Source organism: Balaenoptera acutorostrata, chromosome 3 (genome assembly GCF_949987535.1).
Source record: "Balaenoptera acutorostrata chromosome 3, mBalAcu1.1, whole genome shotgun sequence".
NCBI lineage: Eukaryota > Metazoa > Chordata > Mammalia > Artiodactyla > Balaenopteridae > Balaenoptera > Balaenoptera acutorostrata.
Window position 1 is genome coordinate 106,066,550 of NC_080066.1, and position 18,243 is coordinate 106,084,792.

General features: G+C 57.2%; 2 protein-coding genes across 3 annotated transcripts; one reads left to right on the top strand and one right to left on the bottom strand.

The window, feature by feature from the left end:
• Positions 1-3,142: 3,142 nt before the first annotated feature.
• PSMB11 (proteasome subunit beta 11) lies at positions 3,143-4,018 on the top strand. Its single transcript, XM_007180555.3, has one exon. The coding sequence runs from the start codon at positions 3,143-3,145 to the stop codon at positions 4,016-4,018; it is 876 nt and encodes a 291-aa protein (XP_007180617.1).
• A 3,671-nt stretch (positions 4,019-7,689) lies between these two features.
• CDH24 (cadherin 24) lies at positions 7,690-18,171 on the bottom strand. Of its 2 annotated transcripts, XM_057544742.1 has the most exons (14): positions 18,040-18,170; positions 16,669-17,055; positions 16,190-16,493; positions 15,715-16,009; positions 15,404-15,523; positions 15,160-15,327; positions 14,803-14,990; positions 14,203-14,456; positions 12,866-13,002; positions 10,384-10,505; positions 10,189-10,300; positions 9,578-9,826; positions 8,043-9,057; positions 7,690-7,952 (listed from the first exon to the last, which is right to left on the bottom strand). In XM_057544742.1, the coding sequence occupies exons 3-13, from the start codon at positions 16,388-16,390 to the stop codon at positions 8,558-8,560; spliced, it is 2,346 nt and encodes a 781-aa protein (XP_057400725.1). In that variant the 5' UTR covers positions 16,391-16,493; positions 16,669-17,055; positions 18,040-18,170; the 3' UTR covers positions 7,690-7,952; positions 8,043-8,557. The 2 variants fall into 2 exon arrangements, with proteins under 2 accessions (XP_057400725.1, XP_007180898.2); XM_007180836.2 differs by lacking the exon at positions 16,669-17,055 and having other exon boundaries at positions 18,040-18,171.
• Between the last annotated feature and the right edge of the window lie 72 nt (positions 18,172-18,243).

Sequence of the window (18,243 nt, forward strand, 5' to 3'; positions counted from 1 at the left end):
TCACTGCAACTGATACCGCCTTTGGCTTCTTATCTCCTCACTCCTGAATTTCTGAAATATTCTCCTGATTTTTCTGGGTACAAACTATGTCTCTAGTTTATCCTGCGCAGCACCAGATTGATTTTCCTGAAACATCATCTTGATCTTATCATTTGCCTGCTTAAAAATGGTCGGTAAGGTTCAGCTCCTCAGCATGCATTCAAGGCCTTCCATAATCTGTTCCCAATTTACCTTACATTAGTTCTCTGCTCCAAGGTCCCACTCAGGGAGACCTCAAAGAGGAGAGGTACAAATGATCAGTGCTGCTGTTGGTGGGAATATAAATTGGTGCAGTCACTATGGAGAATAGTACGGAGGTTCCTCAAAAAAAAAAATTAAAACTAGAACTACCATATGACCTAGTAATCCCATGTCTGGGTATTTATCCAAAGGAAATGAAATCACTATCTCGTAGAGATAGCTGCACCCTAATGTTCATTGCAGCACTATTCACAGTTGCCAAGACATGGAAACAATATCCATCATCAATGGATGAATGCATAAAGTGTTATATAAGTGGTGGAACATTATTCAGCCATAAAAAAGAAGGAAATCCTGCCATCTGTGACAACTTGGATGAAACTTGAGGGCATTATGCTAAGTGCAAGAAGTCAGATGGAGAAAAACAAATACTGTATGATCTTACTTATATGTAGAGTCTAACAAAGCCGAACTTTTAGAAACAGATAGTAGATTGGTGGTTGCCAGAGGCTCAGGGTTGGAGAAAATGAGATGTTGGTCAAAAGTGTACAAACTTCCAGTCATAAGAGGAATAAGTTCTGGGAATCTAATGTACAGCACAGCAACTATAGTTAACAATACTCTTGTATACTTGAAAGTTGCCAAGAGAGTAGATCTTAAATGTTCTTATCATAACAACAACAAAAATGGTAATCAAGTAAGGTGAAGGATTTAACTAACCTTACTGTGTAAACATTTTGCAGTACACAGACACACACACAGAGGTATCAAATCATCATATTGTACACCTTAAACTTACACAATGTTATATGTCCATTGTATCTCAATAAAGCAGGGGTTGGGGGAAGAAAACAATGATAAGTGCTGTAGTTCAGAGGTGAGAGAGTTTGGTATAGATTGGAGTGAGGTTGGGGGTCCAGGAAGGCTTTGCCAAGGAGGTCTGGATCATTTCCTTAAATATCACTTAGATCCCCTTTCTTCTCAAACTCACAGCCTCTCTCCTCTCTCAGCCTGAATCTGGAAAGGATTTTCAGAATAGGTGGTACTTAAGCCAGACTTGGAAAGATAGGATTCAAAAAGAAGAAGGGGGAGGTGGGAGATGTGTTAGGAATTGCGTGAAAAGAGGTTGTGGTGGATGGATTAGGATTGGACCACAGTGGGCCTTAAATGCCAGCCTGGGGTGGACTTGATCTTGTAACCCTTCAAGGTTTCTTAGTAGAGGAGACATGGGATTTGAGTGATACCTTAGGAAATCATGTCAGTGTGGAGGATAAGGTTAGAGGCGGAGACTGGTGGGTGGCCAGCTCCTGGGCCACTCACCTGCGCAGATCTGACTTAATAATGGCCTGACTTAGAGACGTGGCGATCCAGCCATATATAGTCTAAGACTTAGTTGTTAGTAAGAGGAGACGTTCTTATCTCTTCAGTAAGATTCCCATGTGGTCCTACACCAGGGAAGAAAGAAGGACTAGTTGGACCTTTGTGTGACTTCCTGGTTTCTCTAGTCTTCCCCTGACATGTTACACTTGCCCTTAGTACTGAGACTCCAGGAAACTATGATGCCACAGCCTCAGCATTATGATGTCTGGAGGGTCCGGGCTCTTTCCTTTGCATGTACGTCTGTTTCTTTGAATAAACCCCTTCCCGTGGCACCTCTCTGAGCCGTAATGTTTAGTAAAACATACTCCATATGACAAGTAGCTGTAGCTTGTCACTCTGCCCCAATCTACTTTATGTTTCTGAAGGGCCAGCTGTCAGGGTCCACCCTTGGTTGATCTAAGACTTAGACTCAGCATTACGGCATCAAAGTCCATTGTTTCTCCTGCCTTGGAACCACAAACCAGTCTCTTGCCATTGAGAACTATTGGGCAGAAGGGAGACCAATAGATCCTTTCAGCTACATCCTCAGAACTTTAACACCAGTCAGAGAAGCTATACTGCCAGAGAATTTTCAGAAGTGCCACGTTTGTATGCAGATGGAAGTTCATGTCCACCCCCAAAGCAGAGAAAGATCTCCAGGTTCTAGTTCCCCTTCACCTGGCCCCTCAGTACTCTGCCTTTCTGAAGCTATCTGAGCACCCCATACCAGGCTCTCCTGCTCTTGTCTCTTTTGTCCTTACCCCAGTCCCTTTCTCTTTCCTCACCTTGACCATGAGGTGAACCTGTGAGCTCAGCGTCATAGCTCCCCAACCCCGCACCCCGGAAGAGAGAACCCAGCATTAGGGACTCCTGCCACGGTGGGTCCATGGCAATCTATTCCGTTTTGTTTTGTTTTGTTGGCCAAACTGCGCAGCTTGTGGGATCCCAGCTCCCCGACCAGGGATCGAACCCGGGCCACAACAGTGAAAGCCCGGCATCCCAACCACTAGGCCACCGGGGAACGCCCGTGGCAATCTCTTCTGACTGTGCCATTGCGCTGACTTGTCTCCACCTTTCCCTAGGCTGGGAGCCCTTTCAGGGCAGGGGCGGGGCCTTATTTACCTTTGTGCGCCCAGGGCCCCCCACAGGAAAACCCAGAGGAACCCAGCTCTGCTCCTTCCACTGGCGCCCCCTTTCCTTTTCGGTTACCCAGCCACCACCCAACTCCAGGTGCTTGGAGGATGACAGACAGGAGACTCCTTGGATGACGCTCGGCTGTGTCACGGGCAGCGTCTCCCCAGCGCTGGAGACTCTACTGGCCTCGTTCTGTCTCCCCTGAGCAGTCCTCTGAGGGACAGGGCACTGCTCCATCGGCCAGTCCCAAAGCCTGGTTTGGGGTTAGGGAGAAGGGAAGCCACAGATCACACGCCTTCCCAGCTGGTTCTGGCTGCAGCCCAGCTCCTCCTTGCTGTCGCTCTTCCTCCGCCTGACCCAGCTCACAAATCCCTGCCTTGCTCCTTCCAACCTTCGCTGGACCCCAGGGATGGCTCTGCAGGATGTGTGCAAGTGGCAGGCCCCCGACACCCGAGAAGCCTCACCTCACCTGCCTCAGGCTGGTGGCTGGGCTCTGCCCCAGGGCTGGGACCCTCAAACCTTCCTGCAGATCCATGGCCCCAGGCTGGCCCATGGTACCACCACCCTGGCTTTCCGCTTCCGCCATGGAGTCATCGCCGCGGCTGACACGCGGTCCTCCTGTGGCAACTACGTGGCCTGTCCGGCCTCACGCAAGGTCATCCCTGTGCATCGGCACCTCCTGGGCACCACCTCTGGCACCTCGGCCGACTGCGTCACATGGTACCGGGTGCTACGGCGGGAGCTGCGGCTGCGGGAACTGAGGGAGGGTCAGCTGCCCAGCGTGGCCGGCGCCGCCAGACTCTTATCAGTCATGATGTCGCGCTATCGGGGGCTGGATCTGTGCGTGGCCACTGCCCTGTGCGGCTGGGACCGTTCCGGCCCTGCCCTCTTCTACGTCTACAGCGACGGCACCTGCCTGCAGGGGGACATCTTCTCGGTGGGCTCTGGATCTCCCTATGCCTATGGTGTGCTAGATGGCGGCTACCGCTATGACATGAGCACCCAGGAAGCCTACGCCCTGGCCCGCCGTGCTGTGGCCCATGCCACCCACCGTGATGCCTACTCGGGGGGCTCCGTGGACCTCTTCCACGTGCGGGAGAGTGGATGGGAATATGTGTCCCACAACGATGCCTGGGTGCTGTACTCGGAACTGCGGGAGCTCCCAGGGCTGGGGCCAGAGCAGGAACGGGAGGAGGAGGCCACCCCGGACAGAGCCGGTGAAGGCGGAGGACCGTCTGTGGCGCCAGCCCCGGGGGACTCGAGGATGCCCACAGAGACGCTGTGAGCAGCAGTAGGACCTGGGGGGCCCAGCCCAGGGAGTGGGTGGCAGATGGGGCCGCAGGGGGGGCAGACTCACGGCGTCTGGCTCCTGCTCTTGTGGGTTACGGCTTCATTTGTTCCAAGTCTCCATCCCTTTCTCCTCCTGGAGCCATTGACGGCTCTCTCCGACATGTTCCTGTTGGCGCCCAATAGATTGATCCAGCCTCCTTCTCAGCACCGAGTCCTCTTTCAGCAAGTACTTATTGCACACCGGCTGCACGCCAGATGCTGTGCTAGGTGCTAGACCCTCTTTTCTTGCCACCCTCCTTTCTGCTTTTTCCCATCCTATCCCCAGTCTCTCTTCCTCTCGTTTTAGTTCTTAGCTCAGCTTCAGAGTCTTTGCCACTTTCTCACCTTGGTGAGTGGAGATGGCTGGAGGGGAATGAGGTGGGGACAGTGGCCCAGAGGGCCCAGGCTGGAAGGGACAGGGACAGTGCAGCATGCACACCTGGGGGTGGTGATGGGCTTCCCACATCTGCTTTTCTTCTCCGCCCCCCTCCCCGACTTGACCCTAATGACTATGAGGCAAACTCCTTTACTGAATGCAGTTTTCATGATAACTCTTTGAGGTAAAAGTGATCCTCACTTGACAGAAGAGGAAACAGGTTCAAAGGGTTATGTGAGCTGCCCTAGGTCACACAGTCAGTGCAGAGATGATGCTGGGATCCTGGCCTTCCGCTCCAAGGCTGTGCTCGTTCAACTCAGTTTCTCTCCCAGGGCCTCTTCCTGCCAGGCGTCTGGGGAGTGATGTGGGGAAGAGAGCAGCTGGGCCGTGCCCCTGCCTGGTGGCCAGGGAAGGAGGAACCCAGAGGAGCCCGAGGGCCTGGAGGGCTGAGCCCAGGAAGCAGCCCCCACTGAGCCCCCTCTACCCCCCACTTGTCAGGGCCCGAGCCATTGCCCCAGGCACTCCCCCGCTCCCTTGCACTCTGGCTTCCAGGCATGTCATGGCCGTTGCCAGACTTCTCCTCCCGCTGTCCCTTTGCCTTCTCTCCAGCCTCTCCTTCCAGTAGCTCCCTCTGGGCATGAAGAAAAGAGAGAAGTGGCTGTGCTGGTGGGAACTGCTGGGTTAGCACAGCCTTTCCCACCCCTCCTGTCCCCTTGCCGCTCCCTTGTAAGCCCTGACTTGGCGATGCAGGCTGACAGCTCCAGGACGGATGCCGCCCCGCCCTCCCCTCCCCAGGCCAAGTGAGGGAGGAAAGCAGGGTCAGCCTAGGAGGTGGCACCTGAAGGTTCCTGAACCTTCTTTCTCTCTCCCACTCCTACAGCTTCCATCCCAAGATGAACAGTACCTTTCCTCCCTCCTGGACACCCCTCCTCCCAGCCTCCAGGCCAGTCGTGAGCCCCAAGCCTGCACCTCAGGCTAAGAATTCCTCCAGGCAGGAGCTGGCCAGACAGAGGAGCCCCAGCAGGCTCTGGCTTTCAGGGGATGATGGGAGAGGAGGGAAGAAAGCTGAGGGAGTCCCAGGAGGGAAAGCAGTAGGGAAGAGGTGGGGAAATGGTCAGCGGGAGGGGGGCCGCAGAAAGGTGCTCAGTACAGGAGGACTAGCCTACGAGCCAGGGTCTGGGAATCTGGCTGGTGGCCTCCATAGCAATTCTTCATCCCTCACCCACTCCTCAGCCTCAGGAGAGGAGGTGCAGGACACTGGGAATGATCACTAGAGGTCAGGGACCCCTAGGCCAGCTTGGTCCTGGAGGAGCACAGGAGGAAGGGCAGCTTTTGCCCAGGGTTCAAGTGTTTGATTGACTCAGACATAAGAGGGGGCACCTCCACATGCAGAGGTGAGTGTGGGTCTGTGACCTGTTGTATGTGAGTGATCCAGGATAGGCGATGCATGTGCAGTTCCTATGTGCAGAGACAGGAAACAGGCTGGAAGTTATCAGGGAGAAAGACGGGCCTTATCACTTCTTTTGGGGAAAAGAGATCCAGAGTGGGGTGCGGCAGGCTCACCCCACTGGTTCGATACTTCTGCATCCTCCCACCCCTGTCCTGAAGCCCCAGGGGTGAGAAAAAGCAGAGAGGGAGGGGCGGGCTAGCTTGGGGGTGCCACTTGAGCCCAGCCCAACGCTCCCTGGGAACCACATGCGGCTCACCCCCTGGAACACTCTGTGCCCCTCCCCTTCTCATTAATCAGGGAAGGAGGATTAAACCCAGATAGGGAGGGCATAACAGGGGGGAGCCCCACTCTTCTTGTGTCTCCTTCTCCCATCACCTCTGCCCTTCTCTCTCTCCTCCTTTCCTTCCATGGTTCTGCTCTTCTTCACTCCCTTTGACAGATTCTGTCTTTCCAATGGTGAGGTATTTAAGACCAGAGATAAGCCCGAGGGTCTAGCTGAAAAGCCTGTTTCCCTACATTGTTGTTTTCCTTGAAGCTTAATGAGCTGGGGAGGACCTCAGGAGGGTGTTAAGGAGGGCTGGGAGAGCAGGCAAAGGCCTGCATCCCACTTCAATGCACCCCTCACTACCCAGGGGCGGCCCACGAGTCAATCCCTCCTTTTCTCCACTTACTCCTGAAGGCTTGATGCAGACATCAGGGGAGACCAAAGGGGTGGATCTAGCCCTGAACAGGAAGACTTGTTCTTCTGGCACCCTGCTTGGAGTGCTGCCTCCTAATCGTCTCCTTCAGGGGAAGACGGTCTGCTCTCACTCAGGCCTTCAGGCAGGCAGGGGCCCGGTTCCAGCCTTCAGCAGAGTCAGTGACAATGCCAGCCTTCAGCAGAGTCAGTGACAATGCCAGCATCGGAGCAGGGTCCTTGTCCTCCCACCGCCTGGTTGCCCTAACCAAACGGCGTGGAAGGTACAAGAAGGCATCTTCCTATTAGAGCAGCCGTCCCTGATTATCAGCACTCCGCACTTGGAGGGGAAGGTCACAAGGACCTATCCTGACCCATCTACTTGAGTCCCCAGGAGCCCTGCCTGGAGTTACGAGGCGTGGGTGCTAATTCTGGTTGCCGGGTGGACCCTTCTCTGCTTAGGGAGTGCACGGTGAGAGATGCTGGCCACCCGCTGGGCTCCTACCCCAGCTGACTTTGATTCAGCCCTTCGAACAGCCCGCCTCCCTGGTCCCTCTCCCTCCTCTTTGTGCCCACAAAGAGTAAGACCAGAGACTGGGAAGAATTAAAGGTGGGGCAGCAGGCCCCGGATCCACTGTGACTGTGCCACGTCGCCCTGGGCCACCCTTTCTCCAACTGGGACCACAGGCCCCAGGAGGCACTGGCTTGCCCCCCTCTGCTATTCCCCACCCATACTTATTCCTAGTCTAGAACTCTTCTTCCTCTCTTCTTAGTCTTTTATAGCTCCCCCTTTTCTCCACTTTCCCCTCTGGCTAATCTCCACATCTTAATTTCCTTGGACAGTTTGAGACCAACAGAGAACCCAGAGGTCGTGGGGGTAAAGGTACATGTCATTATCTCCTTCGTCCCTGAATGGTATCAACCCAAAGCCTCCTCTATTAAAGGGACTTGAAGCGACTGTCCCCCAAAGGAGAAAGGAGAAGGAGCCGAGGGGGTGGGCTTAGGCCTCTCCTCCAGCCTTTGGCACAGTGAAGCTCTTACAGACGCCTGAGTGCAGAGAGGAAAGCAGGACTCCAGCTTTACAAAATAAAGTGTTTGTTTATTATGAAATTAGAGATGGAGGCCCCTCCCCTTCCTCCCTCTTCCCCTTCCCCAGCTGCCTCCCTCTTTCCTTCCCATCCCTCCCCCTGGGGCCTGGGAAGCACACAAGACAATGCCCAGGGCTAGGATGCCCAGGGCCGGCTGACAGCTGGGCGGAGCTCCAGGGAGGCGGCCACGTTGGGGGCTGGAGCTCTTGCCCTGGGAGGTGGGCCGGCTCCCTCTCTCTGCTGGAGGCCAGTGGAGCCAGGATGAGGCCATGAGCGATGGATGGAACCATGCGGGCAGGTCTGCAATGACAGGAGAGCCCGAGTGAGAGGTGGGGCGTGGGGGAGGGCTTTGGGCCACCCCCGTGCTCCACATAGTCTAGGGACACTGACCTGGGGCAGAACATCCCCTGCAGGAGGGTGGGCAGCAGTGGTTGGAAGTTTCTCTTTGTTTCTGGGATGGACAACGGAAGAAACCAAAAAGCCAGTCACAGGGACCCACAGAGAATGCGGGCAGATGTGGGCAGGAGACAGACAGAGAGCATGTGTGCGGGCACGGGAGACAGAGAGCCGTGAGTGACAGATTTAGAATGGGGGAGACCAAAACAGAGCCACAAGAAAGTGGAATCACAGTGAGAGAACGTAGAGATTCAGAGTCTGAGCCGCACAGTGCAGACCCAGACAGGGAGAGTGTCAGAGACAGAGACAGAGATCCCTGGAGAGAGACAAACAGACGGCTCAGGACGAGGGAGGTAAGGAGGAGGTTGCCCTGGGGAAGTGGGGAGGAGGGACACGGGGATCGGGGAGGCCTGGGGACCCCTGGGCTGCTGCCGCCTGCCTGGACCCCGGGGGCTCACTCAGAGGGCCTGTGCGTCGCCCCGCCGCGGCGGGCAGGGCCAGGCCGACACTCAGGGGGCCGGGGGCTCCTTGGCCCCGTAGAGCTCGGCCAGGGTGCGGAAGAGCGGCCCCCAGTCGTCCAGTGGCTCAGCGGGGCCCGGGGCGCCGCCGATCTCGCTGCCGGAGCCCAGGGAGCTGAGGGAGCCGCAGGACGAGCCCCGGCCCTCGTAGCCGTACACCTGCACCGAGTCGTAGGGTGGGACGCTGGGGTCGTCGTCCGCCCCGCGCAGCCGCAGCGCCAGCAGCTGCGCCACGTCGGCGGGGCCGGGGGGCCGGGGCTGGCGCGGCGCCCTGGCCCAGGGCAGCACATCTCGGCGCGCGGGCTGGCCGGGAGCCGGCGGGGCGGCCCCGTCGGGATTTTGCAGGGCGCTGATGTCGAAGGCCTCCGTGTCCTCCTCGCCGCCGCCCTCGTCGTCGTAGGTGATGATGTTCTCACGCACGTCCTCCTCCTCCAGCACCATCAGGGCTTCCTGCTTCTGGCGTCGCAGGGCCACGAAGAGCACCACCAGGGCTGGGGGAGAGGCGCACACGGGCCGCTGAGCCGGCAGGGCCAGGCACGGGGCAGCCCGGTTCCAATCAGAACGGCCTAGGGGTGGCAAGCCCTGGGTTTGACATCTGGCAAAGCTCGTTTGAATCCTGACTTCAACCCTTTACTCGCTGTGTGACCATGGAAAGTTGCTTAACTTCTCTGAACCTCTTTCGCCCTTAGATTGCTTGTGTGGAAAAGAGGGAAAACATATTTACCCCTTAGGGTTGTTGAAAGGATGAAATACCAAGTGCTGTGCCCAACGCCACACGGGGCCCAGAGTCAGGGCTCAATAAACAGTTTTTATGGCTCGTGACTGTCATTAGATTGCCAGGGATATGAGGCCAGAGCTTTTCTCTCGGATGCATGAGGCAGTGGGAAAATCCAGGCATGAGGGTTCCTTCAAGGCCCAGGATGGATTTCCCTATGTCCAGTGTCCTCGTTCCTCTCCACACACCCTGCAGGCCTGGACCCCACATTTACGTCCCACTGTGGCCTGACTCACCAAGCAGGGTGCCCACACAGGTGATGATGGCGAGCAGGGCCCCGGTGCTGAGCCCAGCAGGTGAGAGCTGAGCCTCGGGCCGGCAGGATGCCACGGAGCCATCAGGCCGGCAGCGGCACACGCTGACAGTCACTGTGGCAGTACTGCTCAGTGCCGGCTGCCCCCAGTCCCACAGTTCGATGGGGACCAGGTAGGGGGCCTGGCGGGGCGGAGCGGGGCGAGAGGGCAGCAGCAGGCTGGCAGAGCCATCTGTGGGAGAGGAAGGTGTTGGGTCACCTCCTGGGACACCTTCCCAGTAAGGTCGGTGCAGCCCATGGAGACAGCTTTCTGTGGGGAAGGTTTGCAAAGAGCAAAACCACATCCACCCTGTGTTTTTTTTTTTTTTTTAGCCCCACTGTGCATGTGGCTTGCAGGATCTCAGTTCCCCAACCAGGGATTGAACCCAGGCCACGGCAGTGAAAGTCCAGAATCCTAACCACTAGGCCACCAGGGAACTCCCCAAACCACATCCACCTTCTGTTGGGTGGAGGGCCCAGGTAGGCGGGCAGGGCTGGGGGTGGTAGAGGAGAGGAGGGAAGCAGGCATGGGCACGGTTGTAGGAGGCTACCCACCTCGGTTGTCCCGTACAGTGAAGTTGGCATCGGGGTCCAGAGGACCTTGAAGGGAGATACGGCTATTGTTGCCGACTTCATCTCTGTCCAGGGCCCTGATGACCTGAATCAGCTGGGAGGAAGAAAAGAAGCCGTGTATGGAGTGGGCAGCTGGAGAGGTCTTGAGGTCCCAACCCCTCTGCCCCAGCGGCTCACCTGGCCGGGGGCTGCAGATTCACACACGAAGGTGTCGTAGGGCTCAGCCAGCTGGGGAGCATTGTCATTCTCATCCAGGGTCTGGACGGCCACTTGCACCCGGGAGGCCTGTGCGGAGCTGTCTGAAGCCAGAACACAAACACATACATCCCATGCAAGCACACACATCACAGTTACACACAACACACGGGGTGTGTGGGCATGGATGCCACACATAGCATGCATGTGGGACACATGAGATCATGCATGCAATATGCAAGTAGCAAACAATGTTGTGAAATGAATGGAACAAGTGCATACAACAGCCATGTGGTACCAAGATATGTGCAATATATATATCATATACACTCAACAGGAGTGTAGCACCCGTAACATACATATACAATAACCCACATGCAGGGTACACGTGCCATAAAGGAAAGGTAGACAGAGGATGCATACCGGATGCACACAGACAGTAGCCATGAAAGATACAAACACAGTCATACCATCCATTTGATATACACTCAGTGTTTGAAAACAAATGCAACGTACATGAAGTGAATGTTCGATATATACAGTGAATGTAGTATCACGACCCCCAGGACGCAGAGAATGCGTTTTCATGCACAAAACCGGTGGATGGACACACACACACACAAACACACACACACACACACACCCCATCAGAGGTCTGGGAGGCTGTGGTGTAGCAATGAGTATCACTTAGAGTTGACCTTGGGGAGGGAGGAGCTACGTGATACTCAGGGGCAGAGCCAGGCCAGCCTGGGTACCATAGCCAGACACAGGCCCCCTCATCATTGGGTGGCTCCCACCATTACCCTGCCTTGCTCCTCACTGCCAATGGCGTCCAAGAGAAAATGGAAATTGTGCCTCTCTGCCTGCCCCAGTGTTCACCTCCTCTAGGCTAAACGTCTCGGTTCCTTTAGTCTTTTCCCCAAGTTGAGGGAGAGCTGGCTGGCTCTTGGGAAGGTGCTGAGCTGACAGCCTGGGCAGAGGAGCAGACTGCCTGGCTAAAGGGCCTGGGATACCCTGAGATGGGACGGGGCTGGGGTCCATTCCTTCGCTGCAGTTAAGGCCCAGGGCCTGCTAGTCAGTATTGGGATTTCTAAGGGTGGGGAGCAGGATTTGGCAGGAGATGAGAAGACACTGAGGGGAATACACTCACACACACACACACACACACACACACACACACACACACGCAGGGCTACGTATACAAGGGCAGCCACAAACACACTACATATACCACAAATACACACAGGGATGTTCGCGCGGACAGACACGCATGCACCACCACACAGCTGCATGGTCATAAACATAAACCTATCTACATACAATTCGACACATATGAGAGGCAGTATGGCAGAGGAGATAACAGCTGAGATTCTGCAGCCTGACTGGGACTGAGGCCCCACCACTTAATGTCTGTGTGACCTTGGGAAGTTACTTAACTTCTCTTTGCCCGAGTTTCCTCCCTTTAAAATGGGGGGAAAAATCGTACCTTCTTCATAAAGTTGTGGTGATGATTAAATGAATTAATCCATATTTGGTACTTAGAACAGTGTCCGATACACAATAAATAGTAAATTATCACTATCTGTCCACAAACACTCACATGCACAAAACAATATATACAAACAGCTATTTGTATCTATCACTATACACATCCAATTACACATATGCACAAATAATATAAATACAATTCTATACACTCAACTACATACACATACATGCAGCTATAAACGTATACTCACAAACATATGTGTATGTATGTATATGTATTTTCCACACGTATGGAATCATACACATGTAAGTACACACCCACGCGTACACACACATACAGCTCTTCACTGACATGTACAAGTATGTATGCACACAGTGACAACTCCCCTAAACAGGGCACAGACAGCAAATGTAGGAGACCCTGAGGCATGAGCAGGCGTGGTGAGGAGAGCTTCATAGAAGGGGAGGGAGGTCTAAGGCTGAACCACACTGCTGGTGACCGGTGACTGACATGGGCAGTGCATGGAGCTGGTCCCTCTCCCCACCCTTGAGAGCTCCTGGCAGGGCTTCCCAGAGAGGGGGTCCTGGCACCCCCCCCGGCCCCGGTCAGCTCCCAGAGGAGGGGCCCAGCCCCTCCCTGACACCCCTTCAGCCTGAAGCAGAGAGGCAGGGTCTCCCAGGGTGCAGGAAGCTATTCAAGGTTAGGTTTATTTCCGGGTTGGGGAAAGTCAGGTATGGGAGCCAACTGAAGGTGAGGGGAAATGCTCAGGCAGACCCACTGTGCCCAGCCCAGCCAGGAGACCAAAGGGCCTGCCTGGTGGTGATGATGCAGGCTGGGGACCCAATGGCTGTACGCTGGGTGAAGGTGTGATGGCACTAGCCGCCCTCCCCCACCCCCATACGTCCCCAGGGACGGCCCCTCTGCTGGGAGGCTGCTGCCTCCTCCCGGGTCTCCCGGGGGCCCAGGACTCCTCACCGACTTCTGTGGCCAGCACTGTGAGGTTGTGCCAGACACGAGCCTCGCGGTCCAGGGACACTGCCGTGCGGATGGTACCGTCTTCAGGCTCGATGGAAAAGCAGTGCTCCGGGTCCGAGTGGGGGAGGATGGAGTATCTGGGGAGATGGAGCGGGGCTGGGGGCTGATCTGGGGCAGGGCCAGAGCTTGCAGCTACCCCCTCCCTCCCTCTGTTCACCTTGCTGGGCCTCATGGCTCAGCTGGGCAGAGGGCCTGAGCTGGCCAGAGACGCGCACCCAGAGCCATAGTTCACGTTAGGGTCCCCTCAAAAGACAAATATACCCGGGGAGTCATCAGCATTAAACACCTGTCCTAACATGCCGGGGACTGGGTTTCATGGGCATGCAGGGAGAGAGACAGAGGTGACATCGGGTAAACACTGCTCTGTCTTTCCGACTTCTGGGGCTCTGTTCTGGGGACCAGGGACCCAGTTCTAGCCCTGCTCTGTCTCAGGCCAGCTGTGTGACCTTGGGCAAATCTTTTAACCTGTTTCCTCAACTACAAAATGGGAATGACTCCCTCAGTGCTATGACAGGGATGCTGGCTGGGGTGGTGGAAAGAGTGGGTCTTCTTGGGGCCGACAAGTCCGGATTTGAATCCCAGCACTGCTACTTACTGACTGTGCGACCTTGGGCAAATTACTCAACCTCTCGGGGCCAAGCCTCTAAAGCAGGGGTCCCCAAACCCCGGGCTGCGGACCAGTACTGGTCCATGGCCTGTTAGGAACTGAGCCGCACAGCAGGAGGTGAGCAGCGGGCAAGCGAGCGAAGCTTCATCTGCCGCTCCCCATCGCTCGCGTTACCGCCTGAACCACTCCCAATGCCCCCCCACTCCCCTCCATCCGTGGAAAAATTATCTTGCACAAAACCAGTCCCTGCTGCCAAGAAGGTCGGGGACCGCAGCTCTAAAGCAACCGGAGCTGACACGGTTACTCCCCTTATCTACTATCCGACTCTCATAGATTGTTGGGAGAAGGAAATGTTATCAAGCGGGTAAAATGTGAAGCGCTGAGCCAGTGATCAATAGCCATGGCCATCAATTGATCCATCGTACTCATCAGATGAGATTCCATCTGCTCACACTGCCACTGGGAGGCGCTACTATCATCCACCCAGAGGGATGGGTGGAGAGTGTGGAGGGGTTAGCAAGGTCCTCCAGCCCTCCCCTGGCCCCAGGCCTGCAGCGACGGAGACTTCTGCCAGGAGGCGAGCGTGATTTGCAGTAACGGGGGCACATCCTCAGGCGGGAACAGCCTGCTGCTGGGCCCTGGCCCTGAGCCTGCCCGAACCCCAGCTCACCTGATTGGGCTGGCCCGGGAGTCCAGGTCAGCGGCTGACACCTGGCCCACCAGGGTCCCGGGAGACTTGTTCTCGGGGACTGCCAGGCGGTAGGCAGCCTGGGTGAAAGCGGGTGGTTCTGGGGCGTCCTGCACAGCCACGCGCACTGAGGCCATGTCCTTGAAGGGCCCTCGCCGCAGGTAGGCTGGGTCGATGAGCGTGTTGGTCGCCTCCACACGGAAGGAGTAGGAGCGACGGGTCTCGAAGTCTAGGGGCTGTGGTGAGGGAGACAGAGTGACTGAGGCAGGTGCGAACCCGGGAGGTGGGCACCAGAGGGGCAGTGGCCTCGGTGGTCGGGCTGGGGTGGGGCGCAGGTTACTCCGTCAGAACTCTAGGTCTGCCCCCAGTTCCATCACAGACTTGCTCTGTGCAAAGCCCTGAGCCAGTCACTCCCCCATGAGGGCCTTAGGCCCTCATCTGAAAAATGAGGAGATGACCATAATCTCTAAGCTCCAACACAGGGATCCCGAGCGAGCCTGTCCTAGCCCAGTTAGAAGCGTGTCCCGTGGGGCAGGAGGCAGGTGTGAGTGGGTCCGCAGCGCTGGCAGACGGGAGGCTAACCTTGCGGACAGTGAGGAGCCCATCTCGACCCTGGGGGTCTGTGCTGATGCTGAAGGCCTCGGACCCCTCCCCATCCAGGATGCTGTATGCCATGAGGGCGTTGTCCCCCAGGTCTGGGTCCTGGGCCCGCAGCCGGCCCACCAGGGTGCCCGGCCCAGCGGTCTCCATCACAGAGAACTGGTACAGGCCTTGGGGTGGATGGAGGGAGACGTTCTGAGAGAGGTCCCCGGCCCTCCTCCCTCCCCCAGCACGTCCTTCTCCCAGGCCTGGCTGGGGGAAGGGTGGGGGAGGCTTCTCCCGAGGCTGTAGGGCTGGGGGTGGTCAAAGGGTGGCTCAGGCGGGGCACTTGTCCCTTACTCTGAGGGAACTTGGGGGGGTTGTCGTTGACATCGCTGAGGGTGACCGTCACCGTAGTGCTGCCCGACAGCCCCCCCATGTGGCCGCCCATGTCCTTGGCCTGAATCACCACCAAGAACTCCTCCTGTGTCTCGCGGTCCATGTTGGGGATGGCGGTCCGCACCACTCCTAGGGGGAGAGACGATAAGTCAGGGGGTGCCTGTCCCCACGGCTGCCCTACTCGCCTCCCAAGCTCTATCCTCACCAGTCTGGGGGTCCACAGAGAAGAAAGGCAGTCCATCCAGCACAGTGTACACCAGCTTGGCGCTGTTCCCGTAGCTGGGGTCATCGGCATCGTGAGCAGTCACCTGGATCACTGATGTCCCTGTGGGGGACCCCGGCACCCCGCTCAGCCGGGGCAGAGCCAAGTGGGGAAGAAGGGTAGATGGGCGGGACCCAGACATGAGCGGGGCTGAATTGCAGGAGGTGGGTTCTGGGGCAGAAAGCAGCGGGGGAAGGAGAGGTGAGGGCACTCTAGGAGATGGGATCCGGGATGTCCAGACCTGGGGTACTCACCGACATTGGACATCTCGGGCACTGTGGCGTGGTAGGGCCCAAGGGGAAAGATGGGTGGATTGTCATTGATGTCTTGCACCTTGATAATGAACTCCGATGGGGGCTCCAGGGGTCGGTTGGAGGCTCGGTCCACAGCTTGGGCCAGTAGAACGTACTGTGCCTTCTCCTCCCGGTCCAGGCTTTTGGTGACATGGATATTGCCTGTGGCCTCGTCAATCACAAATACAGTGCCTGCCCCCTCTCCGGTCAGCAGGTACTTGGTGCGGCCCTCACCCCTGTCCACATCTGAGTGCAGCTGTAGGGATCGGGGAAACATGGCAGCGGGTTCCAAGCATAGGGACAGAAAGTTAGAGTCTAAATCTAGGATTGGGTGGAGTGTTGGGTGTCCTGAGGGACCAAGGTCATTGCAGAAGTGATGAAGTTGCAGGGCAGGGCCTTGAGGGTCAGGGTAGACATGGGAGGGGTTGATCCTTACCTTGCCAATAAGGACAGGCTCTGGTCCAGCATATTCCTCAATGACGAAGAACTGGTTCCACACCCAGCTCCGTCGGGTCCGAAGCAGTGCTGGTCCTGGGCCCCCCCAGGACCCTGCCCAAGCCCGGGCTGGGGCTGCCAGGCGCCCCATGCAGCTCCAGCCACCCAGCCAGGCCAGCAGGAGCCTCACCAGGCCCCACATGTTTGGGCTCAGCCAGGGCTCTGTTCACTGCTCCCGGGTGCTGAGGCATGAGCTGGCTGGGGCAGAGGGGCAGATGCTTTGGGGCTGCCCCATGGATCCACACCTGCAGGATGGGCAGCTGTTTACAGTTAAGAAAACCCTTAAACCTCCCCTCCCCAAAGTTAGATGCGGAAGATTACACCTCCAAGGAACCAGACGCCCCACTGCCCAGAACCCAGGCTAAGACAGAGAGCAGACAGTCTGATCTTTTCCTCCACCCAGGCTCTGCCCGTATTCACCTCCAGCCCTCCAAGCTGATACATCTCCTGCCACTCAACTCTGAGTAGAGAAGCTTGGGAAGAAAATAGGAGAGGGGATGCTGGGAGGGCTTGGAACCCCAAACTGGCCCCTGTGCTCCCAGGGTGGGCATGCAGCTTGGGGCTGGAGGAGATGGGGGCTACCAGGGAAAGGGCTTAAAATCCAGGGATTGGGATTCATGGAAGTGTGGTCTCAGGGCGCCTAGGTCAGGCTGAGATGACAAGGAGGGCAGCCTCAGACAGGGTTGAGAGCCTGTGAAAGTCCGTCCTCCACAGGAACCCCGCCTCTCCAAATCCTGCCCCCGGCACACAGCTAGCTGAAGTCCTTGAAGGGGGACTGGGCTCCCGAGGCAGAGTGGGGGGCCAGAGCTGAAAGAAGAGGGGTGGTAGAGGCTGAAGACTGGGGAGGGGGAGCAGAGGCAGACCCAGAGGCTAGAGACACAGCGTGATTAAGGGTGAGACCAAGATTCAGGGACTGTCAAGAGACAGAGACAGAATGGCAGCAAGAGACAGGAGGAAAGAGATCAAAGGAGGTAGCCTGGATGCCTGAAAGGCAGAGAGGAGTCACGGGTACCAGGCTTGAGAATGGGTGGAAGAGGGGGCAGAGGGGCTTTCAGTACGTGTGATGAGCAGGAAGGGGCAGCTTTAGCTGCCAGGGTCAGACCAGGCCGCCCCGGTGCGGAACTTCATTCTGGGAGAAGGGGCAGCCAGGAGGGGCTGTGGGAAGGAAGCTGGAGGACCCTTCCCACCACTGTCTCCTGCCTCTCCTCCAAGGGGGACCCCTCAGGTGGCTGTGGCTGCGCCCCTCCTCCCCTAGAGCAGACATACACCTGACAGTCCTTTCCTTCCCGAGGGAAGAGGGAAGCCGGGGGCCAGAGAGGGAGGCGGGACGAAGAGAAGGAAGGCGATAGAGGACTGGGAAACAGGATAGCGGGAAGGGAAGGGAAGAGGAGAGCAGAGGGAAGGAACGGGGAAGGAAAGGAAAGAGGGAAAAAGAAAAGACAGGAGAGGAGAGAAAGGTGGAGGAAGAAAAAGGCAAAGAGGAAGAGGAGATGGAGCAAGACAGGGCAAGAGGGAGACAGAAGGGGTGGGGAGCCAGGGAAGGGGCAGAAAAGGCAAACAGGCAGAGAAAAGGCAGGATGAAGAGAAATCGAGGGAGAGGAAGATGGGAAAAAGAGGGAGAGAGGTGCGAGGGAAGAAGGGAAAGCGGTAGAGCGCGGGAGAAGGGAGCCGGCAGTGGGCTCCCAGCCGCGGAGCGCACCGCTCACCGCTCTGAAGACACCCGCAGGCTGCGGGCCCCCTGCTGCCCCTCCGAGGATTCCCAACCGCGGGCTCCAGGGCAGGCGCCCTTACCTGGCAGTGCCAAGGGGCCCAGCCCGGTGGGGAGCGCCCCCGCCCGCCCCCGTCGCCGGGTCCCGGGGGCGCAGCCCCGAGCCGATCGGAGCGGGCGCCGCGGCTCCGCTGCAGGTCTGAGCGGCCCCGGCTGGAACAAGGGAGCGAGACGGAGGGGGCGGGGGCAGGAGGCTCCGCCTGCGGAGGAGCTAGGCGCCTCCGCGC